A 27,604-nucleotide genomic window follows, 5' to 3' on the forward strand; every position below is an offset into this window, starting at 1 on the left:
TCAGGTTGTGGGGCTCGAGAAGGTCGAGATTCTAAGTCTTAAATTAGCAGGTAGACTCAAGAGGAAGAAAAACTACGCAAGTATGCTACAGAATCTTTCTCGAATGAACTTTGCTGTTGGGCTGAAGGATTCGTACATCATGGTAGATGCAAACGTCTACATTCTCACCCCTGTCCTTCTTCTCTTTCACAAAGCCAGCAGTGAGACTCCTACAGCGGGCGTCCACAACAGAACCACTCTTTTCTCGTTTGACGGAGGGGTGGAGGCAGAGGTTCTTTCGACTAGTTAGTCCCAAGCCGCGGAAATCTTCCTCGAAGCCGAGCTGCTCAGTACGATACTTCATGAGAGCTTTCAGCTCCACCAAAGCCTTCTCGATCTCTGACATGGTACCTTTTCACGCAAGTTCATCAGCCACTAGACCGAGAGACAAGGAGGAACGAGAAGAGGAAAGGATGAAGAAACGGGGAGATATTGGGGAAGGGACTTTGACGGGGTCAACAAACGAGAGCAGTAGATTAGTTTTCTTTTTTCAGGCATGAACTGCTGATAAGCTACAATGAGCGATAGAAGGGATACAGTCTTGCCGGTGCCTGAAGGCATTTCTAGTACGCAGTGACCGCCGGCATCAAGTGTTTCTAAGAATAGATGGTACGGGTCAGCCAGGTCGGTAAGACCAAACCATTACCAGAAACACTGAGGGTCGTCGCGGTTACTCTTCAAGTCACACATATACCTATTCAAATATCGGTTAAATGGAGACAAAATTAAAACCGTGAGTTTAGATGGAAGCTTACGCATATTGCTCTAAAAATTGCTTGGTCAGTTCTGAGCGCTTCCATTCTGCATTCTGAAGGTGCATACCTGGGTATATCTTGGGATACGGAAAAAGGACAGGCAGTTTACTAAAGCCAAATTAGCACCCATATACGTAACACGTGATGAAGAGGGATATTTTACTCAATGTAGAACTTCATCTTGCCCTTCGATGAGAGCTGGCCTAGCTCTCAAAACGGAATAACTTGATAATTCGTTGTCTCTTTACCTTGGTAGGTTCACATTTCACGATCGTAGGGAGGAGAATCGTCATGTGGGCCTCCAAGGAACTTGTTGAAGCGCGTGATCACGTGATCGCAAACAACCTCCGCATAATCATATCCATCCCGTCATAGGGCACCATGTTGAACCTATTCAACTTTATTGTTGCTTTGCTTGAACCGCTTACTGTTTCACTGCTTACCTACCTGCCCGGGTACCTCGGTAGGTAGTTGCGTTATAGATGTCGGTTTGTTTATGGGAAGACCGTCATTGGCCTTGTGTCATTTGAGGCCATCTGATTTTCATAACTGCTCAGACGTGGTCCTAGTTTGGGACTCGTCACTCACGAAAGGCTATGACAGAATATGGTATGCCGGGACCGATAAATAACACAGGTTTTTGGGACACATTACGATTAACAAAGCAGACATTTTGTTTGGTTCCCTCAACAACTGCTCGACTATCGAATCGAATCATGTATTGGCTCCCGCTATGGATTCGTGACTTTCTGATCTCCTGGTACCAGTAACGAGAAAGAATGGAAGTAGGCTTAAGCCTGCTAAAAAGAAGAATCCAAGAGTTGTCAATTGATCCGCTAAATGCGTACCTACAGAGGTGGGTTCCGTTTCTAGACGCGTAGTGGGCCGAAATGCGGAATCTGGGGAAATGAGCAAGTTTGGTCTCTCCACGCGGTTAACAAACATCCTACAAGCCTTCAGAAACTCTGTTGGCCTTAAAGTGTCTCCAAGGTGATCTTTCATGCTCAGAATATTCTAGCAAAGATACCTCGTGATACTAGACTCTGATTTAAAAGAATGAGACACCCAAAACACATATGTGCACTGTTCGGGAAGGAGGTTTTTAAAGCGTGCTGCCTGCCAACGACCGCCTTGTACTCCGTATGCACGTAAATCGACAAGCCCAAACGTTGCTGTCCATGGCAACCACAATTGCTCCCATTGTATCGCTGAAGTGTCCTGGGGAACGATGGGGTTATTTCCCCATCCTTGCTTCTCCGTCCTCATTGAAGAGTAGTAGATTCTTCTCTATTTCTCTTGCTGTTTTACATGAACATAACGATGATCTTGTGGCGGTGGCTCAGGAGTCTTTTCGACGATCGTTCCTTCCCCGCCCTCTGCACGCCGCATACTGTCGAAGAGCTTGTACGGTGCTCACTAGTTCATTTTAGAGACGGGGGATGGGAGCAGTCTCTCCACCCTACTGGGCCTGGTGAGGCCCATCCGGCTGCAATTGGTCCGTCGAACCCATGTTGCCGCCCTCAACAGACCGGTAGACGGGGATGACGCTCTTATCATCCAATAGGTGACACGCTAGTGAAGCCTGGTCACCAGCCATCTTGCTGGCCTGTTACAGCACTTAATAGTTAGTAACCCTCGCATCAAGACCCTTGTGCTGCAAACGTCGTCATGAAGAGAGTTCAGTGAAAGAACAAAGTAGAATGCGACGAGTTCGTGGGAAGCCTAACAAAAGTGCATTCCGGGCGTCTTTGCCACTCGGCAGTGAAATTATGTGTGCCTAAATGTCTGGCCAAGCCCGTGCCGTTGCCTGAGAAGCGACGAGACTGTCATTGATTGCACCATTGCCTGCTATAAGGCCTTATTTTATTGGTAGGATTGAAGTGTGAGGAAGAGAGGTGAGCAGCTTAGTAGATACTGCTAGTGAGCTAAAGCTAAATATTGAGACGTAGCTACCTAAAGTACCTACTAAGCAGGTAGTCTAACCGACACTGGCCAGTGTTGGGTAAATGTCAACTGGTTGCTCACACCACATGATGTGACTGCCAGTCGTCACCCACCCACTCACTCACGGTCCAGCAATGCATTGTCGAAACACCACCGACCGCCGACTGCTACTCGGTGCATTCGGTGCATCCTCCTCCTCCCCCTCTTCTCTTGATGCAGTCTTGTTTACGCCTAATCTTTCTTCCCTTGTAATCTACTTAAGTAGTCATTGATTCAAACTATCAGACCTGTTTCAGCACCTGATCAACCTTTGTACGAAGAAACTTGCACCGTGCACTGTCTGTGTGTATTTCCATTGTCCCTCGGAGAGGTACGCTCGCATGACCAAGTTCTATTTCAAAATCCTTTGCTCAATACCCTTACCTCGGGATTGACCTGTCTTAGGCTGGTCGATTTACACTTCCTATGTCGTCAACCCTTGTCTCATTGGACTTGTTGACCAGCGCTGCTGCTGCGTGGCGGCCTTAGAAGGGCATGATATCTGAGCAGCGAGCCCCTGGCATATCTATCATATCTCTACAAACCCCAATTTTTTTCTGCCAGCGAGGTCCTGAATCCCACCACGCGAGAGTTGGATGCTATTCACTTCAACGGTCGCGGTTAGACCCTTAATGAATCGGGGGTTGACTGACACACTCACGATCTTCAGACCAGAGCCGAATCGATCTTGCTCGTCATCTTGTAGTCAGCAACGCTGGAGCGGACACGGCCAAAAACCACTTCCTGTTGATTGCAGTTCTTCTGCATCATATATCTCAACTCTCTGCATACATGCACAGTACGCTCTCGAGCGACAGCGCTTGGCACGTCTCGGTCATCACCGTTCTCCAGCATGGCAACCATTGCTTTACCGAGGCCGATACCTCCGCACGGCGCCAGCTCCGACATCGACGGCCCGATCACACCACCTCATTCGCTCGAAGATGTAAACCGCCAAGTCCAAAGTCAGCGTTGTCCTGCTCCACTGCCAAATAAGCATATCCCGGCTTGTCCCACTGGGCCACCAAAAGTCGACGATACAGACACGCCGCCAGCATCTCCCAAAGGTGCTGTTGAAGTTTTGTGCCAGCAATCTTTACTCTTTCCGCCTGATAGCTATGTCAGATTGGAAATTGATAGCATTTGTATTTTTGAACTCGATGCCTCCCAGGTCAGCAGGGCAATTGATTTCGGTTCCAGACAACCACTACCTTCACCAGAGGTGGTGTTCCCTTGGCTTCACGGCTTACATCCAAAGAATCATCTTCAGCAGGCATTCTTCATGGGCCGAAAAAGGTCTACAAGAAATCCACCTACGTCTAATAGAGGCATCTTGTTGGTAAAGGCAAATGGCGATCTTTCGACGGCACGACTTAAAGGAGCTGTTGCGCCTGACGAATTCCTGCAGCCTGGCCCTCGTCCCAGATTTATCGAGGCGGATCCCGAGGAAGGATTCTCAGTGAGAAACTTTCAAATTCAAACGGCAAAGGCGGCTCTTGTGTCTGATGTGATTGTATATGGAGAAAACCTTGAGGAAAGCAAGAAGGTAGCCTGGGAAGTTGCTGCGGCCCAGTTACTTCAAAGGCAATCGCAAACGGCACAAGCGGGAAACTTTACCGAATACAACACCTTCGTTTGCACCAGTCCCTTCTCAGATTTTGAAGACGCTAATAGCGACATTGTTGCGATCGACTCTGACGGTTGCGCCACTGGGAAGGTTCTTGATTTTGTTCAGCAGGAGCGAACCGAAATGTGGGACATGACTCAGGCGTCCGAGATATCTCTCAACGTTTTCATGGGTCCCACCCCTGAAGCAGGCAGTCCAGAGGAGCAGATCTTTGATGTATTGATTGAATGCAGCGACCTAGGCCACCTGAATCCTGGTGCCTTGCAACGCCTTGTCGAATCAACGGATGGACCAGCTGGACGTTCGCATTTTGACTTCCCGTCGTCGGGGAGTATACTGCCACCAACATGGTCACACGATGAGGCCGACGGGATTATCGAAACGTGCAAATTCATTTACTACCTATCGCATGGCATTCGACCAAACAGTGGTGTTCACGATGAGAATACACCTCGTGGCACAACCGGCTTTAGCTCCGGGACCTTCGAACCACGGAAAGTTCTCATTCATTGCGCTGATGGATACACGGAATCTACCATGCTGGGAATTGCATACCTGAGCTACAGCACGGGACAACCGGTTCCAAATGCCTGGTTACAGCTCCACACCTCCAAGGGCCGAAACTTCTTTGCTTATCCTACTGACGTCGCTCTGCTGACGGCAATTGCTCCTCGATTGTTAAAAGAATCCCCCGCTTGTGTTGGATATAGCCTTGAGCAAATTACCAACCTATTGCGAGATGAGCCTAAGTGGCTGCCTGGTCTCGACGGCTCCTTCCCGAGCCGAATTCTGGACTATCTGTATTTGGGCAATCTTGGTCACGCAAACAATCCGGATCTTCTGGCAGAACTGGGTATAGGCCAAATTTTAAGTGTCGGCGAGACAGCATCTTGGAGAGATGGTGATCTGGAGAAATGGGGTTCAGACAACGTTTACGTTGTCCAAGGCGTTCAAGATAATGGCATCGATCCACTTACCGATGAGTTCCCGGGATGTCTTGAGTTTATAGGTGAGAAAATTTTGATCTTCCAAGGTCTAGTCCTATTTCTTAATCAGACTACTTTCCCCGAGTTTCCTAACACTGTGAATTCATAGACAAAGAAAGACGACGAGGGACGGCAACTCTGGTGCATTGTCGGGTTGGGGTATCGCGTAGCGCCACCATCTGTATCGCTGAAGTAATGAGAGCCATGGGGATGTCATTTCCTCGCGCATATTGTTTTGTTCGGGCAAGGCGTCTCAACGTTATCATTCAGCCTCATTTACGATTTGCGTATGAGTTATTACGTTGGGAAGAATGGTTGCAACAACGGGGCAACGACTCCGCGCCATTGAAGCGTGAGTTGGAGTGGCAAGACATCGCGCGAGAAATCGCCCTCATGAATCGCCCTTACTCAAGGTGATAATACCAATACCATGAGTGACACGAAAGCCCATGGTTCGCTATTCATACTAGAAAACATGCACCCGTCTCTGGGAGGCAACATATTTAAGGTCCACACCTAGCTCTCGCAAATGCAGCTCGATTGCCATACCATCACGCCAGGGGTAAGCTCAAGACTGTTCTAGCACACAAAATGACCTTCATTGTTGCATGTTTTGTTATCCTTTTGTTGGCTTGTTTGTTATTATTTCTTGACGAGCGTCGTCCCTACGCCACATTGAACTTCAACCTGCCGAACATAGCCTTATTTGTTCCAGGAGATATACTCTGCCCTTTTATTGTTGTTTGCGGGCTGTTAAAGTAGGTTAATCCAAGGCACATCATTGGCCATTTGGTTATTCAAACTTTTTGGAGCGTTGGATTCTCGCATCCGTGGATATGACGACTTATGATGAAATGGACTTTCTCGTTTTGGGTACCGTAATGTCTTAAACAAGTCACCAAAAATTTATCTCTGGAATAGAGTTGGTCTCTTATTTACACGTTTGCGACCTGGTATAAACGCCTATTCTGAGGTGTATGTGAAATGCATACTATGTGGCTTTCCTGAATCTTCAAGATATGGCAAGATGAAGCGTATTCCGACTTCGCCCAACTCCGGTATTTAGTTATAATTTGTTTGTCTGCAGGTCACGGATCCCGTTGAAAAAATTGCTTATCGGCTTGATGCAACAATGTCTTTGAGTATCAACCCGGGACTGTTGCGTGTATGGTATTCACTGCCTTCAAGGGTGAAGGTCGACTCATAGAGAACATCGTGTGCAAAATAAAAATAGCAAGGAGCTAAGAAGGAGGATACGTCCCGTATGCTGGGACATCATTTTTTTCGTCACCTTCAAGAACCCTGTGGGATAGTGTGAGTCTCAATCGTAAGTTCAGATTTGTGGCCCAAGATTCAAAAGACAAACGTTTCTCAACACCAAAACAAACAAGGCTTTTGCGGAGCAGGGGAAGTCTTACGAAAATTGCTTCACAAGATATCCTTCTCCACCGTTTTCCATGTCGATATTATAAACGTAGAAGCCGCCATCGCTGGTTACAACCATAACTTGGGGGCTGCTACTACTCATCGCTACTACACTTCGCAACGGTCCAACAGTGGAGCTGCCGGTTGCGCGCGGAGTCAGTCCCGAGACCCCGGATTTCGGTATTTTGATGTACGCAAAATCTCGTAGCGGCTCCCACATTTCGGTGACAGTCTGGGGCAGGTAAGATCCAACAACGCCAGCAACACCACGACCCATGATTTGCGATGATCGACGCAACATGTTACTAAATGACCCGCTCTGCCTTCGATGGCCCTGTTTACCTCCACTGGGAATTGCGTTTCCCGCTGCCGATTCTGCTGCGTCGCTCCTCGGGGACTCTGTGGCGCTATTCCCTGGCGAGTCGCCATCATCGTAGCTCCTAGCTCGCGACCAACGATCCTGTCTTGGAGGACTTGGCGTTTCGATTGGCGCGCCTCCAGGCGTCGTATGTCCAGGTGGTGTTCCTAACCGAAAGATATGGACAGTATCAGAAGTAGAAGACACGCATAGAAGGGTTGAGCTGAGATTGAAAGACATGCTGTAAATGGTTGAAGGATAGGTTCCGCGTCGAAATTGATACAGTTTCTGGCCTCTGGGGATGGAAAAGACCCGAATGATTGTCCCGGTCTCACTTGCCGTGGCCAAGAGTGTGCCGTCGCTGTTCAAGCATATACAGGACAAGGGTGAGCGATGGGCTTCGATAACATTTACTGCTTTGAGTGTTAATGTGTCAAATACGAGCACTTCGCCCGACGTTGGCGAGACATATGTAGATTGGGGTGGTGCATGAGCCGGGCGGCGACTGTCTGAATCTTCCCTGGGTTTGGGGAGGGGATACGCAATGAAGCAGTTTTCCGACGAGGGAGACAGTGCGCATATTGCAGAGGGGTTCGGCGACGTTGTTATGGTATAGAGGAGGCTCATGTTGCTAATGTCGTACAGATATATCTCCTCCTCCAATATGACGGCAAGACGCTTTCGATTTAGTCGGACGGCGAGAACAGCAGATGGAAACGTAAGCTCGCATATAACAGATGCTCTCTGTATCAGTGTAATTGCGAGTGTAAGCGAAAATATAACAACCTTGAGTACGATCCGAGGCAGCCTACTTTTGTATTCTGAATTATGAGGTGTCGTGGAGATAGTATGAGTGCTACAAGTGAGGTCGAAAATAGCATCTCGATAATAGCAATGTTTCCATCGTCGCTACTGAAGATTCGGGAGAAGGGATCAGTATGGTATATACGAAACCCTTTGGAGGTACCTGGTGAAACAAACGAGTTGAAGATGTGATGTTAGTATATGATTTCGGTAGAGTAAACATGGCTATCCCTGTCCCGTCAATACTCACCAACAGCAAGACAGCTGTGGTCCTGGTTGAAGGTAATAAAATTGAGCGATGGGCTAGCCATTGTTACTGTCCTGGCAGCAGAAGCACGGAAACGCGCCCACTGCGTCCCAGCTGTTGTGACGGTGTCTCGGTGGAGTCGAGATTAATAAGTTGGGTTGTGGCAGCGTGGAGTGATCAAGGACGTCGGGGAGACGAGCTTCGACTGTGTCGAGCTTACGGACAAACAGTCTGGGTTCAAGACAGCTCGGCAGCGATAGTCAAGTCAGAAAAGGCCGTCTCGACAAGGCCAGGCCAGCAAACACATATGTGCTCGTTAGACCTGATCAGGTGATGGACAACCGATCTGCTGCGTTCGCAAGCGGGGAAGGCTTAGGTTGGCCGCGATGCTGGCTCTTTCAGGACTTATGTAGATTGGAGGTAAATTCGATGCCCTGTGAAACGAGGACTGGCCGGTATGAGGAGCGGTGCAGGTCTGATTTGGGGCTGGGACGCGTGGGGTTTCCTCGGTGGCCAGGGGGGCTGTCTAGAGGAACTAGTACTCCGTAGTCAAGTGCATCTTCAAATGTCATCGTCGAAAGCTGTCACATGCCTACCCTGTAAGTTCAACGACGGCCAGTTTCTGCGTGCAATGGGTAAGTTACCCTGGTACTTGGTGTTAAGGTCCAAGTGAGGTATCTGACCCACTTTTCTGCGATACCTAACAGGTACGTCTTTAGTGACAGTATCAGCTACGATAGGAAGATGTAGCTCTTTATAAATTTAATTATTACTGGTACTTGTACTATTATATTACTTCTTAAGTGAGAATTTGTACCGTTTAACACGGGTTTTCTCATTGGCTAGAACCCCTGCCCGGTACGAAAAATGGACCTTAACACATTCAAAGGGATATGAGCTCACTCTAGTACTACCTCTACCCGTAGGCATCGTGGTGTGTGACTCCGAGTGAGGTCAACGGGTGCAATGGCCCTTGGGACGTCGCATCCCTTTGAGTGCGCTAAGGTGCCACTTGCGTACCGAATAAGAGTGTGAACTAATAAAAAGTCTTAAATTAAAAGGTATATTTTCCTATTAAGAATTAATATAATAATATAAGTATTAATAGTTTTTAAGTTTATAAAGAGCTACATTACATTTATTATAGCTCTAACGCGAGTAAGAGACTCGCCTTTTAAGGCTATTCCTAGAGACCTTTATAAGCGGCTTTTTTAAGCCTTATAACCGAATTTAACTATATTAAAAGCCTTAATAAGTAAGGCATTTAGCCTATTTCCCTTAACGAATAAGATCATACTATAATTGTAAGGTGGTTGGGGAACCCCGCCCACCTGCAACGCGATTGACAACGTCACGTGGAACGGGGGCTTTAGGACTATATCCCCTACATCTCGCACAACTAGAAAATAGGATAAGCTTTAGTTATTACAATACAGCTACCTCTACTTTGGCTACCTGACTTCCAGTCCCTCTTATAATCTTATAATAATATAAGCGTAAAAATATTACTAGCCTAAAATCTCTCCTAGCTAGAGCCGTCCTTAAAGGCCCTAAAAAGGTTCTTTATAAGCTAAAGCCGCTAATTATACTAACTTTTATAGGGCTTTTAAGCCGAGCTGCTACGAGCCTGTAAAATGTAGCTGTTTATAAGAGTGTTACGAACGTCACTGCACGAGTGTAACGGTGGCTTAGGTTCTAAGGCACAGTAGGTCTGTTTCTTAGGAAGTAAGTCAGGTTGAATGCTACAGAGTAGCTTTTGAGCAGTATCACAATAAGGCCGTTAAGAGTATAACTCTCAATAGTAAAACTATTGCTTAGATTGATCAATAGAGATCTAGACTATCTGACTATGGGAATACCTCCTCCTTAAGTATTCGTCTATCTCTCTATTGTAGTCCTGGATCGATTGGCTCGACCATCGATCCCTTCGAGCCTTGATCGACTGGCTCGAGGTTCGGTCGGTTCGATCCTCCCTGGTCGATGTGTTTGAACATCGACCTCTTCGATCGCCTCTTGGGTCACGTGGCTGGTCACGTGCCCCTGCCTTCTTCTTGTGCCCACGGGTCGTGCCTGTCCTAGCCGGTGCGGTCCCGTCCCGTGTCTTGTGCAGTGTCGTTCGTAACAACGAGACGCGGGAAGCTAGGCCGTACTAGTAAGGGTAGGCACAGCTACTAACTAATAAGGACATCAAGTCACGTGATAGCTTATTAGATCATATAAATGATCTAACGAGACGGGATTATTAGGATTATTAGGTAATCTAAATAATTTAGGTTTATAATAGAGAGATAAACGAATACTTAAGAAGAAGGTATTCCTATAATTAAATAGTTTAGATCTCTATTAATTAATTTAAGTAATAGTCTTATTATTAAGAGTTATACTCTTAATAGCCTTATTATAATACTACTTAAAAAGCTACTTTATAGCATTTAACCTAACTTACTTTCTAAGAAATAAACCTATTATACCTTAAAACCTAAGCTACTTGTTACGACCCAGTCACAGGCTGCAGCGTAGGCCGCAGGATGGGCCGGTTGCATGAGCCACCCAGTGGCTCAGGGCACAGCGGGTGACGGATTAATGGTCGGGACGGGCCGCCAATGAGGAAGAGTTCACTGACTGTTCAGTGAACTCTAGACGAACCAGTAGCACGCATGTAACCATAGTTCACCAGGACTTCAGTGAACAATGGGTGAACACCGTAGTATATAGGGACCCCCAAATTCGCTTCATAGATAGACTCTAGCTCCTTAGCTTTCAACACACAGATCATTACATTGACTAAGCTTCGCTTACAACTCTTTGACTCTGATCACTTGGTTACGGTCTACGACCTATTACCAACGTAACACCCAACTGCTCAGATTGACTGCCCTAGTGGCTCTGCCAACATAAACTACGACCTAGTTTATCCCTTGGGAACCTAGCGTTACACGTCGAAGACTCCTATTGGACCTTCCGTGCAACAGTCGTTACACGTTGAAAGCTCTTGTTCAGACTACTACTGCGTCACTCTGAGCAATATCTGATAACTGTCAAACATGGCACCACGCGAGGCTACTACCGCATCTGGATCGAACGAAACTCGGGAGGGGCCACCAACCATCTCTGCTCACGAGATGCTCGCTGAGATCATACGCCTCCGCGAACGGGTTCAACAGATGGAAGAAGAACGACAGGAACAAGCCACGGCTGCTGCCACAATTAAAAAGGACTTGGGAGAAATCCTCAGACCCAGGGCGCCGGGACCGTACGACGGATCCCCGGGTGCACTTCAAGGATTCCTCACTCAACTCAGGGCTTACCACCGACAATTCCCAAACAAAATGGAAGAATCCTCTGCCAAGGTACTTCACGCAGGAGGATGTATGACGGGAATAGCACTAGCATGGTTTGAACCCATCATGAGGGACTACCTTAACAAGGAAAAAGACGACCGCGAAAACGAAACCAACACCATTTTCGAAAGTTACGATGAGTTCGAAAAAGCCATCAAGAAAGCCTTTGGAACAGTTGATGAAGCTAGAGCTGCCGAGTACCATATCGACGGACTCAAGCAGAAAGGATCGGCATCCGATTATGCCGCTCGCTTCAGACAACTCGCATCTCAGCTTGACTGGGAGGACGAACCTCTTATGTCAGCATTCTATAAGGGACTCAAGGAAGAAGTTAAAGATGAACTCTATAGAGAGAACAGGCCAGACAATTTATCGGACTACATCGCTATGACGGTACGGATCGACGACAGACAGTATCAGCGACGCATACAGAAAAAACAGGGTAAAGGAACCTGGAACCCTACTAAAGGAAAGAGTTACCAAGCCAATCAACGCAGGAAGCGGGACGAACCTATTGCCTATGGTCACACTCTTAATCCTGGACGAATGGAGCTTGACGCTACCAAAAAAGATGACAAAAAGGAAAAGAAGTGTTATAATTGCGGAAAACCAGGACATTTCGCCAACAAATGCAAGAAACCCAAGAAAGAATGGAAGCCAGTACCAGAAGGAGGTAAGAAACAGCTCAATGCTACTAACCAACAGAAGATCGAAATCTACGAACCAGAGGTAGAGCACAAAAACCTAAGCTGGACCTTCTGCTACGATAACAACTGCTATACCCACCTCAGTAGCAAACAAGGAACCGGATGGTTTCCGAAAGAACCCAAGAAGCCGAAGAAAACGCAAAGACAGATAAACCGGGCATTGGGAATCACGACACCACCACCACGAAAACCAGGACACGAAAAGCTACAAAGGATACCAACGCCGGAGCTTGAGGAAATACGCGCAGGAATTCAAGCAGCGCGACAAGCGGTACAAGAAGACCTGGACGAACAATCAGTGGAAAAAAGAACCCTTGCGATGACAGGACGAAAGGAGATTTTCGAACCAAAATCGCCAGAATATTTGAACGAAGACTCGCACCAAGAAATCCTCGATTGGGTGCGACAACAAGCAGAAGCAAGGAAGATTCGAAGGGAACAACAATATAGGGAGGAACAGGACGCACAAATCCTCACCACCCTCGATGAACCAGAAGATAGAGTAAAGGAAATGAGCGTCGACGACAACTGCGCAATCCTAGATACTCCAGAAGCGTCCGAAGACGAACAAAGCGAGGAAGAAACGCCTGCAAGGCTAACAGCCACACAAGAACAAGCTGTACAACGATATTTTCCCGCACCAACAGGAAAACATTTCGCAATCCCTATCATTGCGGTAGACACCACCACAATGTTAAGAAACCCGACACTATGGTACCCAGAAGGGGACGACCCCAGACTCTCACCAAGACATAAGGACCATACACGATTAGCATGGGCATCATGCACATTTATGATGTGTCAGGCACATTTTACAACCAAGGCACGACTGGATGCATTCCCGATCCGAATGAGAGGATATCCGATCAAAGCACCATACTTCCGATGGGAACTCCTAGAATGGAGAGTGAAGATAATCAACGATGACCAAACTATGATCTTGGAACCCGATTCAAACACACCCATCAAATGCCGAGCTCATACAGACCCTACGGATGTATGTGAATCAGACACATGCCAACTGCACGTGTATACGAAGAACAAACAATGGCATCAGTATGTGTATGAGGGAAAAATCCCAACACACAGAAGAGAGTTGTTACTCAAGTCACCTCGATGTGAAACGAAAGACCACATGGTATGCCCACTACCCAATTGTTCAGAACATATGGTAGATAAGGCCAGGGAATGGCACAAGTGGCAATGTGGCACACCAGCAGCATACAAACGGGCACAACGAGCATTAGACATACTCGAACACAAAGACCCCAGGGGAATCACAGAATCAACATACCACAATGAGCAAAGGCTGGATAAGTGGTACAACGAACAGAAGTTCAACCCCAGATGCAACAAGAAATATGCGGTAAACTGCGACAACCCAAGATGCGAGAAGCATGGAGAAATGAAAGATCAAATTTACAACCGCCTATGTCAAATGTTTAACGATGGGTTTTGCTTTAAACACCCACAGAATGGAACTGGACCTACGGAATGGTACCAGGAAATGAAACGACAGATTGCAGAAGAATCTATTCCGGAAAACTCAAAAAACGAGGCACGCCATCTGTAAAAGGGCTACAGGCTGGCATGAAAAGAAAGACGCTAATGACCCTCAACGCAACCCAGAACGGACGAAGCGATAAGATGGTATTAGACGCCGAAGTCATGGGACATCGCGTTCGCATACTTGTGGACAGTGGCGCGATGGGCAACTATATCTCACCCAGAGTTGTGAATCGTTACCAACTACCGTGGAAACACAAAGAGGCACCATACGAGTTAACTGATATCGAAGGAAAACCTTTTGATTATAATGACGGGATCATTAACAGAGAGACTGATCATCTCAAAGTACAGATTCAAGATCATTCAGAAGTGATTCAACTCGATGTTATGGACGTATCGGAACACGACCTAGTGTTAGGGTACCCATGGTTATGGGAGAGTAACCCACTGATCAACTGGAGGACAGGCCAACTGAAGTGGAACGAGACTTCAGGCCAACAGAATCAGCAGATTTCGGAAGAAAGAACGAAATTTCGTCATAACTTAGCTCACGAACAGAGTTCTGAAGAAAAAGAACCTTCAAGCAAGTTATCCAAGGACCAACGACAACAAAAGAACAATACAGAAACAACGAATACAAAGAAACGAACGATTGGATCCACCGTAACGACCCCGACGGCGCTACAAACCGGAATACGAACAACAATAAATAATAAGAAGACAAGAGCCAAGATCCGAAAGGTTATTGCCGCCTTACGGAAAGACCTCGCAAACACAAATAAGAAGCTCGAAGGAGAAAAGAACAAAAACGATAAAAACGACAAAAGCTCAATAACGAAAGAAGAAAGACTCAAAAATATCCCTAAGGAATACCGGAAATACGAAAAGCTATTCGCAGAAGAATTGGAAACCGGATTACCAGAACACAGTCAATGGGACCATCAAATCGAATTGATAGATGGAAAGTCGACAACATTTCATAAGATTTACAACTTGAACGCAAAAGAACTCGAAACGCTACGAGAATACATCGACGAGATGTTAGCGAAAGGCTACATCAGAGCATCCACATCAGAAGCTGGATACCCAGTCATGTTTGTTCCAAAGAAAAACGGGAAATTGCGGTTAGTAGTGGACTATCGACGATTGAACGCGATTACCATGAAGGATCGAACACCGTTGCCGCTTATCTCCGAATTACGAGATCGACTGCACGGAATGAATTGGTTCACCGCTCTAGATCTAAAAGGAGCATACAATTTGATTCGAATAAAGAAAGGCCATGAATGGAAAACAGCCTTCAGAACGAAGTTTGGACTATTCGAATACTTGGTAATGCCATTTGGGCTTACCAACGCACCAGCAACATTCCAACGAATGATTAACAGCGTACTACGAGAATATTTGGACAACTTTGTGGTAGTATATCTGGATGATATACTCATCTTCTCGAAAACCCTAGAAGACCACAAGACGCACGTACACAAGGTACTGCAAGCGCTACAAGACGCAAAACTATTAGTTGAACCAGCAAAAAGCAAGTTCCATACACAGGAAGTAGACTTCCTAGGACACACAATACGACCAAACGAGATACGAATGGAAAAAACAAAAATCGAGGCAGTAAGAAACTGGCCAACACCGAAGAATGTCAAGGACATACAAAGCTTTAGAGGCTTTGCGAATTATTACAGAAGATTCATCAAAAGCTACGGCGAAATCGCAGCACCCTTGGATGAACTCACCAAGAAGGATAAGCAGTGGAATTGGAACGATGAGGCGCAATGTGCCTTTGACAAGATCAAAGAACTCATCACATCCGAACCTGTTTTGAAAACCTTTGACCCAGAAAGAGAAACGGAATTAGAAACCGATTCATCAGACTTTGCTCTAGGAGCACAAGTTGGACAAAGAGACGATGACGGAAAACTGCACCCTATTGCGTTCTACTCAAAGAAACTTCACGGAGCAGAACTAAACTACCCCATCTACGACAAGGAATTCCTAGCAATCATCAATGCTTTTAAGGAATTTAGGCACTACCTTATGGGAAGCAAACACAAAGTCAAGGTGTATACCGATCATAAAAATATCTCTCATTTTGCGACGACGCAACAGTTGAACGGACGACAAATCCGATGGGCCGAATATCTTTCAGAATTCGACTATGAAATCATCCATCGAAAAGGATCCGAAAACGGACGAGCAGACGCTCTAAGTCGAAGAAGCGACTACGATACAGGAGTACCTACAGCAACAGGACAACTCCTTGAGATCAATAAAAATGGCAATTTTCAGCAGAGACAACTGAATGCCATACTAAAGGTACAAGACGGAGACCCAGTATACAAGAAAATCCAACAATGGGCAAGGAGAAAGGTCAGGTTTGCAGACACGCCAGAAGAATGTCTCACAGAACCCGGAACTATCCCAAAGTACCATGGAAAGACCTGGATACCTCCAGAACTACAAGAAGAATGCATCAAAGAAATGCATGAACACCCAGTTTACGGACACCAAGGAATCCGCAAAACACTGGACAAGATACGACGACAATACGATTTCTCAGGAATCAAGAAAATGGTCGAAAAGGTTGTCAACGAATGCATACAATGCGGAAAGAGTAAGGCTTCTCGACATAAGCCATACGGAGAATTACAACCATTACCAGTACCAACACGACCATGGGAATCGATAGCTTTCGATCATATCACGAAGCTACCAATGTCAAGAGAACCAATGACCAATGTGGAATATGACAGCATATTCGTGGTCACGGACAGACTCACAAAGTACGGATACTTTCTACCGTACAGAGAAGCAAGCAATGCAGAAGAACTTGCATATGTGTTCTTACGAACAATAGCAAGCAATCATGGGCTGCCAGAGGAAATCATATCGGATAGAGGAAGTACATTTACCTCTAAGTTTTGGCAAGCACTTATGGCACAACTTGGGACAAACCACAAGTTAAGCACTGCATATCATCCACAGACAGATGGACAAACAGAAAGGTTGAACCAGACGCTTGAACAGTATCTGCGATGCTACATCAATTATCAGCAGGATGATTGGGTAAAATGGTTACCTACAGCGCAATTGGCTTACAATAGCTCGATATCGGAATCGACAAAGCAGACACCAGCCTACGCCAATTACGGATTTAATCCCGAAGTATTCCGAACACAGCGCGAAGGACCGCAAGCAGAACGAGCAATGTTGCAAGCAGATGAACTGAAAAAATTGCATGAAGAAATGCGACGCGAATTGGAATTCGTACGAAAAAGAATGGCACAATATCATAATCGGAAAAGATTGAAGGGACCAATCTTTGGGGGGGGAGACATGGTCTACCTACTCCGACGAAACATCAAAACAACGCGACCAAGCGACAAATTGGATTACAAGAAACTAGGACCATTCGCTATCAAAAAACGAATATCGACGAACAACTACGAACTTTCATTACCAAAGACTATGAGGAATCATCCTATAGTACACATTTCACTCCTTGAAGAAGCACCAAACAATGCACCAGCAGAAGAAGACATCGAAGTCATGGACGAAACAGAGTACGAAGTGGAACGGATCCTAGACATGAGAACAAAGAACAAAACGCGCCAATATCTCATTAAATGGAAGAATTACGGAAACGAGGAAAACACATGGGAGCCTATGACTAATTTGAAGAATTGCCAGGCACTGTTGAGACAGTACCACCAGCAGCTTGCGACTCAGCGCTAAGCAACGCGCCCCAGTCTACAACATCAAAGGCACCCCAGTTTTGAGCATCACGAACAGCCTCAGACTCTTGCTGTTGAACCTGCTCCAGCTCACGCTTTCGAGCCTCCTCCTCCTCCTTCTTCCGATCCGCATCCTCCATTTCCTCCAGAGAAGCGAAATCACGACGGGCCATCTCCAGACCCTTTTCACGCAAATGACGACGCATACGCCGAAGGCGCATCAGACGATTCAAGGCCTCATCTATCTCCAACTGAGCCTTACGACGCCTTTCGATTAAAAGCTCCTCCGTTAACTCCTCCTCCTTCTCAAGCCGACGAAGCTCCTCGGTGATACGGTTTACTAGGAATACGTCAGCCAAAGACACGTCACGACAGACAAACCCCGCACGTACAATTCGCCATGGGAGCGCGAGAACTGTCACAAGAACGACCCAGGGAATAACAAAGCGCACAACGACCGATGCTTCCCACAACCCAACAAGGACCCTTCTTTTCGAAGCAACGACTACAGGGCGACACTTCAAAACCCTGCTCACGAATGAAGGCGGCGGTGGCAGCGCGGTTAGTGGTAGAACGGGATTTCTTAGGTTTTTCCACACGGTTAGACATGATGAAAGAAGGACATTACGGGAAGCAGAGAACTTACGACCAACGGAAGAAAGGGCGACAGGACTATTTATGAAACCAGGCTTGGGTCTTGAGGACAAGACCATGGGAGAGGGGACATCGTGTTACGACCCAGTCACAGGCTGCAGCGTAGGCCGCAGGATGGGCCGGTTGCATGAGCCACCCAGTGGCTCAGGGCACAGCGGGTGACGGATTAATGGTCGGGACGGGCCGCCAATGAGGAAGAGTTCACTGACTGTTCAGTGAACTCTAGACGAACCAGTAGCACGCATGTAACCATAGTTCACCAGGACTTCAGTGAACAATGGGTGAACACCGTAGTATATAGGGACCCCCAAATTCGCTTCATAGATAGACTCTAGCTCCTTAGCTTTCAACACACAGATCATTACATTGACTAAGCTTCGCTTACAACTCTTTGACTCTGATCACTTGGTTACGGTCTACGACCTATTACCAACGTAACACCCAACTGCTCAGATTGACTGCCCTAGTGGCTCTGCCAACATAAACTACGACCTAGTTTATCCCTTGGGAACCTAGCGTTACACGTCGAAGACTCCTATTGGACCTTCCGTGCAACAGTCGTTACACCTTAAGGAGAAAGGTCCACGTAATTACCCACTAACTTCCCTTATAAATCTAGTGATTAAATCCCTTAAAGGCCCGTAATTAATCACTGATATTAATAGCACCTATAAAATCGTTATAATTCGCTATTATTAACGGTATAAGCTACTTAATTTAGCAGTATTTAAGGTAAATAAATAACGCATTATCAGCTGTTAATGTAAGGTGGTTAGGGAACCCCGCCTACCTGTAACGCGATTAATAACGTTACGTGAAACGGGGGCTTTAGGATTATATCTCTTATATCTCACATAACTAGAAAATAGAATAAGCTTTAATTATTATAATATAGCTACCCCTACTTTAACTACCTAACTTCTAGTCTCTCTTATAGTTGTTACGAACGTCACCAAACGCGGGAAGGACTGGGCCGCACCAGGGAAGGCAAAGCCATGACAGGGGAGAACCAAGACGTCACGTGCCAGGTCACGTGATCATGAAGTGATCGATGGATCACCTATTGATCACTATAAGCCAAGTGATTGTTGGATCACTTATCGATCGCTATAAGTTGGGGATTAATAGATAGATAAATGATTAGGGTGATTATAAGTCTACAATCAGAGCTCTTACAAATATAGTAAATACAAGTGTATTATGTATTGTATTTTGTATTGTATTGTATTTTCGTGTATTGTATTTAAATACATTACATTACATAACTAAAATACCTATAAATGTATTATAAGTAAAAAAAACCCCTGTTTTCTTAAACTAAAGATTATAAGGCTAATTATAAGGGTTATAAGGGAAAATTTTATATCATTAAAAAGAGCTAAATTAGCTCTTTAAAATGCTCCACTTTTTATTACTATAAGTTATTATCTCAAAAAGTTATAAGCAATTGAAAATTCGCCCCGCTTTACTTACTTTTTATTTTAAGACATAACTTTAAAGCTTAATATCTCGCTTAATATCCACATTTTAAGGTTAATTTTTAAAGATCTAAAATCACGTGATTTTTAGCTTTATTTTAATATATAATATGCTTATATAAGCATTTATTTATAATATTAGATATTTTATAGCCTTATAATACATTTATAGGTATTCGTATCCTGTAATGTATTGTAATATATTACAATACAATACAATACAATACAGTATAGTAAAAACTACAAAAAATACAATACATTTAGAGGTCTGTCTACAATAGAGAGATAGACAAGTACTTAAGGAGGGGGTATTCCGCTATAGTAGATAGTCTAGTTCTCTATTAATTAATCTAAGTAATAGTCTTACTATTAAGAGTTATACTCTTAATAGCCTTATTATAATACTACTTAAAAGCTACTTTATAGCATTTAACCTAACTTACTTCCTAAGAAATAAACCTACTATACCTTAAAACCTAAGCTACCATTACATTTTAATTAATCCTATTTAGTAAGTTACCTTAAAACTTTAAGTAGTAACAACTTTTAAGATATTTACTTTAAGCGGAAAGACTACTAACCCCAAAGAGATAATAAAGTACCTTTATAATAAGATTACCGAGCTTAAGAAGCAGAATTAATAGCTTCTTAACTAATAGAATAATCTTTACGAGAAACTTAAGGCACGAGAAGAGGAACTTATAGTAGTTTAAAATCTTATACCTACATTCTCTATTAATAATAATAACATGCTAAAATTCCCTAAGCTTAAATTATACGATAATTATAAGGGTAATGTAAGGAACTTTCTTATATAAGCCTAAGCTTACCTATAAGTTAATAAAAAAATCTATATAACGCTTAAGTTATAGATTCTTTATATTAGTAACCTCTTAACTAGGAAAGTAATGGAATGGTAGGAGCTAACCCTTCGCGTATATCTTAAGCACGGTACTAAAGCTAAAGTGGAAGTTGTTTATATCTTCTTTAATTACAAAACCTTTAAAGAATAACTTCTCGTTGTATTTGGAAACCCTAATAAGTATAAAGAAGCTACACGACAGCTTACTCGACTTAAGTAAACCGAATTTGTAGCTTACTACGCTAGGGAGTTTAAACGTATTATAGTAAAACTTAACTAGAATACTAAACCTAAAATAAAAGTCTTTTATTAAGGACTTAAAGAAGAAGTAAAAGATAATATTTATTAAGAAGATTATCCTAAGCTATTTAACGACTTCGTCGAAATGGTTATTAAGGCAGATAACCGTTTATACGAGTAACGTCACGAAAAAAGTTATAGGAAATTCGAATTATATGCTAGGTTTAATAAACCTAATAGTAGTTAGCCACGCTAAACATTAATAGTATACGGGTACCACGCTAGACCTATGAAACTTAACGCTGCGAATAAGAAAAAGGGGAAGACTTATTATAATTGTGGTAAGACTAAACACTTTACGAATAAATGTAAAACCTTAAAAAAGCTATAAAAGCTAATTCCTAAAGGCAGGAAGCTTTATACCGTAAACTAAAAAGACTTACCCACGCGAAATCTTAGTGTGGTAAGTAATAAAGGAAGCCTTATATTAGCAAATAATATTAGTTTAAACAAAGATTAGGAATTTAAAACCTAACTAGTACCCAACAACTTTTAGGAATATTAAATACCCTTACTAAAAAGTAAACCTTTACTGGAACGGATTTAAGAAGAAGAGAATTATTTAATTAAGAAAGACGAACCTAAAATTAAATATAAACTCTTTAATTAGACCTTTTATTACGATAATAATTGCTATATGCATCTTAATAGCAAGTAAGGTAGCGGATAGTTTCTACGAGAATAAAAGGGAAAGAGAATAACCCTTACAATATAACCGAAATTATAACGAACCGATTTAAAGATATTAAACGGGAAATTATACTATGCTAAGAATAACGCATACACTATCCGGATTACGCCCTTACAATCTAAGAAAGGAAACTGTGTAACTACAAGTAACTTACTTAGTTTAAGTTTAATTAATATAGATAGTAGATTAAGTAATTACTAAGAAAGCTCTAACAAGACGCTAGAAGATAATTGCTAACGATAACGCTTAGAGATACGCGCTAAATAATAATAAGAGAAGAGGAATAATAATTTAGGAAACGATAGCTGTTATTGTAATTAAGACTAATTCCTTAACGAAGATCTAACAGGTCTCTATATATTATAAATATTAGTAGTACTATACACCTTATAGTTAATATAACTATAATAGGAAGAAAGATCTAGGTAATAATTAATAGCGGAGTATAAGGAAATTTTATCTCGCTAAATCTCGTTAATAAATTATAATTACCTTAAACACCTAAAGATAAGCCCTACTAACTTATAATTATAGAAGGAACTATAGTAAAGTATAGCTACAGAGTAGTTAATATAGAGATCGCGTAGCTTCTTATTAATATATAAGGCACGAAACACTAAGTTATATTAGATATTATAGTGATCTTAAAACACGATATTATATTAGGGACACCCTAGTTGCAAGTAAGTAATCTACGAGTTAATTGGAGAACCGGCTAACTTTAATAGGATTTACTAGAATGCGATTATAAAGCTAAGAGCGGCCTATAAAGGGCACCTTATTTGGATTATAATAGGCCTTTAGGAATATATGTGATTACTAGAGAGCTAAAAGCTAAGATAACGGAGATTCCTAAGAAATACTTATAGTATAGTAAGCTATTTAGTGGAGAGCTAAAAATAGGACTACTAGAGCATTTACGCTAGGACCACGAGATTAAACTCTAGCCTGGTATTAAACTAACGTTTAATAAAATTTATTCTTAGAACCCTAAGTAAGGTAAGGCGCTTAAGGAGTATTTAGAGAACATGCTATAAAAGGGATATATATAACTATTAGAGTCCCTAGTAGGATACTTAATCCTATGGGTATTAAAGAAGAACGGGAAACTATAATTATATATTAATTACTAACACTTAAATAAGATTATAATTAAGAATTAATACCTATTACCGCTTATAACGGAAATTAGAGATAAAGTTAGAAAAGCTAAATGGTTTACTACACTTAACTTAAAAGGAGCTTATAACCTTATACGAATAAAAGAAGGCTACGAGTAGATAATAGCATTTTAAACTAGTAGAGAACACTACGAATATCTAGTAATGCCTTTTAGGCTTACTAACGCACTAGTAACCTTTTAAAGAATAATTAATACGATCTTATGGAAATAACTAGGAGTATTTATAGTTATATACCTTAATAATATTCTTATTTACTTAAATACCCTTAAGGAATATAAGCGACATATATATAAGGTACTATAAACTCTATAGGACAATAAACTCTTAGTTAAAGCCTTAAAATGCTAGTTCTACTAGAATACTATGCACTTTTTAAGGTACGTGCTTACACACGGAGAAATACGAATAAGCCCAGATAAGATTAAAACTATTAAGGAATAGCTTATACTAAAGAATTTAAAAGAAGTTAAAGGATTTATAGCATTTGTAAACTTTTACTATAAGTTCTTAAGCGAATATAAAGACATTTTATAACCTCTTATAAACCTAATAAAGAAAGAAGTTAGCTTTTAATAGAACGAACTAAAAGCTATAGCATTTTAGAAAATAAAAGATTTAGTTACGTTAAAACCTATGTTAAAAGCACCTAATTAAGATAAACCTTATAAGCTTAAAACGAATGCCTTAAACTTTACACTAGGCGGATAGCTTAGATAACGAGATAATTAAGGAAGACTACACCTAATTATATTCTTCTCGAAGAAACTCTACGAACCTAAACTTAATTACGGGATCCACGATAAAAAACTTATAGCTATTATTAAGTGCTTTAAAGAATAAAGACACTATCTTATAGGAGTAAAGCATTAAATTAAGGTTTATACTAACTATAAGAATCTTATATTATTTTTAACTATAAAGGATCTAAATAAACGACAGATTAAATGGTATGAAACCCTTACGAATTATAACTTTAAAATTATATACCATAAAGAATCTAAAAACGAAAGAGTAAACGCGCTTAGCTAAAGAGAGGATTTAAAATCGGATAAGTAAGTGAGTAATACACTCTTACTACGCGCTATTAAGGATAGGAACCTTATATTAGGTACCTAAGAAATTAACATGACCTAGTAAGTTAAGCTAAATGAAATATAGATGTATTGGATTATATTATATATTAATAATAACAGTTATCTAGATAATTGGGAAACGAAAACGTATCTATTTAAGGAAGGTAAGACCTTCTTATATAATAAACAGTAGTATATTCCTAGTACACTTTAAGAATAGCTTATTAAGGAAATACACGAGCACCTACTATACGGATATTAGGGTGTAGGGAAAATAATTAGCAGGCTAAGAAGATCGTACGACTTCCTAGAAAGTAGAAAAATGGTATAAGAAGTTATTAAGAAATGCGATACGTGTAATAAAGCAAAATTAACGCGACACGCACTATACGGAGAATTATAACTAATACTACTACCTAAAAGAGTATAGCAAACTATTATAATAGACTTTATCGTTAAACTATTAAAGTTAAAAGAACCTATAATAGGAGTAGCTTATAATAGCATCCTAGTTATTGTGGATAAACTTATAAAATACGCCTACTATATTCCATATAAGAAATCAAGTAATACTAAGGACTTAGCGTATATATTCTTTAAAATAGTCGTTGCATAATATGGATTACCAATAAAGCTTATATTAGATCGCGATAAATTGTTTACCTTAAACTTTTAGAAATGCCTTATAGAAACTATAAAAATTAAATAAAGCTTATTAACGGTATTCCACCTATAATTAAATGGATAAATAGAAATCTTAAACTAAATACTCGAATAATATCTACAAAGCTATGTTAACTACTAATAGAATAATTGGGTAGAATGGCTACTATTAGCATAATAGGCTTATAATAGCTCTGAAATTAATAATATAAAGATGTTACCATTTAGGGTAAACTATAGATTTAACCTTATTATTAAGACACACGCAGCACGAAATGTAAACGCACTAGTAGCTACAACGCATATAGCAACCATAACAGAAATATAAAAACACTTGTAATAGGAATGGATATTTTTACAGAACCGAATGAAACACTACGCGGATAGAAAGAGATTGCTAGCGCTAATCCTAAAGAAGGGATATAAAGTATACCTTATTCATAAAAACATTAAAACTAAGCGACCTAGTAACAAACTTAACTGGAAGAAGATTAAACTATTCCTTATTAAACGAAAAATCTCGAATACCAACTATAAACTATTATTACTAGATAGAATAAGAATCCATCCTATATTTCATATATTACTACTAGAGAAAGCATTAGATAAATTTATAATCGCTATAAACATTATAATAGAAGATACTAACGAATACAAAGTTAAACGGATACTTAAAGCACGGGGAGATACAAAGAATTATTATTATCTCGTTAAATAAAAGGGATATTTAAACTCTAAAAATACCTAGGAACTAGCTAAAAACCTTACGAACTACTTAACGTTGCTTAAATAGTTTTATTCCTAAGAAACGTATCCCAATTAATCTCCTAAGCACCGCCTAACGACTTAATATTAAACTTAGTATCCAAGGAATAAACTAAAGCAGAATCTAGATTCTTAGAAGAAGTAGAAAGGACCCCCATGGTCTTCTAAAGCTATTCAGCCTCCTTACGCTTCACACGTTCCAACTCTTTAACATTATTAATACCACGCGTAACCGCACGCATTATTTTTTCGAACCACAATTTCTTTTATTTTCAAAGATAAAGAACCTTCTCTTCTGCCTCTTCTAGCTCACGCTCTAACTTAATATATTAAGACGTAATATTTCGCAACTAAGTAGAAGACACTCCCTAAACGTTACACTATAATAAGTTTAAACGAATACACTCCGCATATTAAGAGGAGTTAAAAGAAGAAACTTAATATTTAAGAATACCACAGCCCTTATAAGCGGAACAGGACGGTATAGTTAAAAGAAAAGGACTCGCAAGAATAGCTACTAGAAGATCGTTATAATAAAGAACTAATGCCTTGAAAGTCTTTAACTTTTACTTAACGACACGATTAGTAGGCATAATAGCACATAATAATAAAAGAAGGAAGTTACCCTAGGACCTTAAACGGCTTACTTTAATAGCCTTAAGGACAAGACTAATAAGGGAGGGGCATAATATTACGAATGTCACTAAACGCGGGAAGGACTAGGCCACACTAGGGAAGGCAAAGCCATAACAGGGAAGAACTAAGACGTCACGTGCCAGGTCACGTGATCATAAAGTGATCGATGGATCACCTATCAATCACTATAAGCTAAGTAATCATTAGATTACTTATCAATCGCTATAAGTTAGGGATTAATAGATAGATAAATAATTAAGGTAATTATAAGTCTATAATAGAGAGATAGATAAGTACTTAAGGAGGGGGTATTTCGCCGTAGTAGATAGTCTAGTTCTTTATTAATTAATCTAAGCAATAGTCTTACTATTAAGAGTTATACTCTTAACGGCCTTATTGTAATACTACTTAAAAGCTACTCTATAGCATTTAACCTAACTTACTTCCTAAGAAACAGACCTACTGTGCCTTAGAACCTAAGCCACCGTTACAATAGTCTTATAATTTTTAAAGCTTCTTAAAAAGTTACCTAGTTAAAATAATAGGGATAAGTACCTAAAGAACCCTTATTTCGCAGGCACCTTTACCTTTAATAATAAAGAACCTAATAGAATTATTAAGCGATTAAGAGAATATAGTAGCCTTAAGTAAAGAAAAAACACTTGGATTATTAAATAAAGCTATTATAGCTCTTTAAAATTAAATTGCTTAATTAAAGAAGCTATAAGAGCTTTAAAAAAAGAAAAAGAAGCTATAAAGATTAATTCTTAAAACCGCTTACTTAATAGCGAAAAAAAGGTATAACTTCTATAATTTAAAGGGGAGTAATAACTAAAAAGTATAGGTTAAGAATATTAACTCCCTTTACTATTTAATAAACCCTTAAAAGTATAAGATTTAAATAAATAACTTAAATCGTGCTTTTAATAGAGCGAAATATAAGTATTATAAGAATTACTAGAAAATCCTCTTTACCTTAGATTATATAGACTTAAAATATAAGGTGAGATAAAACTAATACTTTAATAAATAACCGGTAAATTAAAAGAAAAACCTTAAGAATAATTAAAATGCATTTTAAGTTTAAACCCTTACGCTTTTAAAAGACATAGAAAATTACGAGGCTTAAATAGCTATATAGCTAAAATAAGTAAAGTAACGCGAAAAGTAAAGCCCTATAAACTTTAATATTTACCTAAATTTACTAGAGAAATATTTAAAAAGAGCTAGTAAAAAGTTATAAGCGCTTACCCTTTTTATTAAGCTATAACCTAAACTTTAAGACTATATAAACCTATATACCTTTATCTCTAGAAAAACTTAAAAAGAAGTAGTTTAAATTACCTAATAATTCTAGGATATTATACTAAGAAAAAATAAGTGAAAGGTTAACTTATTTTAATTAAGAAGCTCTTTAAAGACACTCTAATAAGAAAGAAGTAACTTACTAGGGGCTTACCCTAATAATAAGAGGTTCTTATAACTAAATTACTATAATTAAAACCTAAACTTAATTAGGTAAGAAAAGCTATATTATTATAATTATAATAGTAAGAATTACCTTCAACTTACTTATAATTAGAGCATTAACAAAAAAACTACACTACATGTAGTTTTTTAGTGTAGTTTTTAGTGTAGTGTAGTTTTTGTAGTTTTAGTGTAGTTTAACTACACTACAACTACATTTATAGTGTAATATGTAATTATAAGGGCTTTAAAAGTAGACTTATAAGCTTATAAAAATAACCAAAAAATACTATCATTTTAGCTCATT

At 41.0% G+C, this 27,604-nt stretch overlaps 3 protein-coding genes across 7 annotated transcripts; 1 reads left to right on the top strand and 2 right to left on the bottom strand.

The window, feature by feature from the left end:
• Nucleotides 1-85: 85 nt before the first annotated feature.
• RAD3_2 (TFIIH/NER complex ATP-dependent 5'-3' DNA helicase subunit) lies at nt 86-385 on the bottom strand (the record flags this gene model as incomplete). The annotated part of the gene is made up of 1 exon (XM_066118027.1): nt 86-385. The coding sequence occupies one exon, from the start codon at nt 383-385 to the stop codon at nt 86-88; it is 300 nt and encodes a 99-aa protein (XP_065976625.1).
• Nucleotides 386-2,869: 2,484 nt separating this feature from the next.
• On the top strand, nt 2,870-6,285 carry PPS1_1 (tyrosine/serine/threonine protein phosphatase pps1). 2 transcript variants are annotated; one of them, XM_066118028.1, is made up of 2 exons: nt 3,184-5,413; nt 5,500-6,285. In XM_066118028.1, the coding sequence occupies exons 1-2, from the start codon at nt 3,631-3,633 to the stop codon at nt 5,805-5,807; spliced, it is 2,091 nt and encodes a 696-aa protein (XP_065976626.1). In that variant the 5' UTR covers nt 3,184-3,630; the 3' UTR covers nt 5,808-6,285. The 2 variants fall into 2 exon arrangements, with proteins under 2 accessions (XP_007815468.1, XP_065976626.1); XM_007817277.2 differs by having other exon boundaries at nt 2,870-6,285.
• A 101-nt stretch (nt 6,286-6,386) lies between these two features.
• Nucleotides 6,387-8,834, bottom strand: ATG18_1 (autophagy protein). 4 transcript variants are annotated; one of them, XM_066118029.1, is made up of 3 exons: nt 8,228-8,834; nt 6,809-8,140; nt 6,387-6,692 (listed from the first exon to the last, which is right to left on the bottom strand). In XM_066118029.1, the coding sequence occupies exons 2-3, from the start codon at nt 7,798-7,800 to the stop codon at nt 6,632-6,634; spliced, it is 1,053 nt and encodes a 350-aa protein (XP_065976627.1). In that variant the 5' UTR covers nt 7,801-8,140; nt 8,228-8,834; the 3' UTR covers nt 6,387-6,631. The 4 variants fall into 4 exon arrangements, with proteins under 4 accessions (XP_065976627.1, XP_007815469.2, XP_065976629.1 ...); XM_007817278.2 differs by having other exon boundaries at nt 6,809-7,917; nt 7,986-8,834; XM_066118031.1 differs by having other exon boundaries at nt 6,387-8,140.
• Between the last annotated feature and the right edge of the window lie 18,770 nt (nt 8,835-27,604).

The sequence above is a fragment of the Metarhizium acridum genome (assembly GCF_019434415.1).
Source record: "Metarhizium acridum strain ARSEF 324 chromosome Unknown scaffold_29, whole genome shotgun sequence".
NCBI classification, from domain to species: domain Eukaryota; kingdom Fungi; phylum Ascomycota; class Sordariomycetes; order Hypocreales; family Clavicipitaceae; genus Metarhizium; species Metarhizium acridum.

Coding starts and splice junctions, on each gene's coding strand:
- ATG18_1 (XM_007817278.2), bottom strand. CDS start 8,054: ATGCTATTTTCGACCTCACTTGTAGCACTCATACTATCTCCACGACAC. Junction 7,918..7,985: donor TCATAATTCAGAATACAAAA/GTAGGCTGCCTC, acceptor ACACTGATACAG/AGAGCATCTGTTATATGCGA. Junction 6,693..6,808: donor TATCTTGTGAAGCAATTTTC/GTAAGACTTCCC, acceptor ACTATCCCACAG/GGTTCTTGAAGGTGACGAAA.
- PPS1_1 (XM_066118028.1), top strand. CDS start 3,631: ATGGCAACCATTGCTTTACCGAGGCCGATACCTCCGCACGGCGCCAGC. Junction 5,414..5,499: donor GGGATGTCTTGAGTTTATAG/GTGAGAAAATTT, acceptor GTGAATTCATAG/ACAAAGAAAGACGACGAGGG.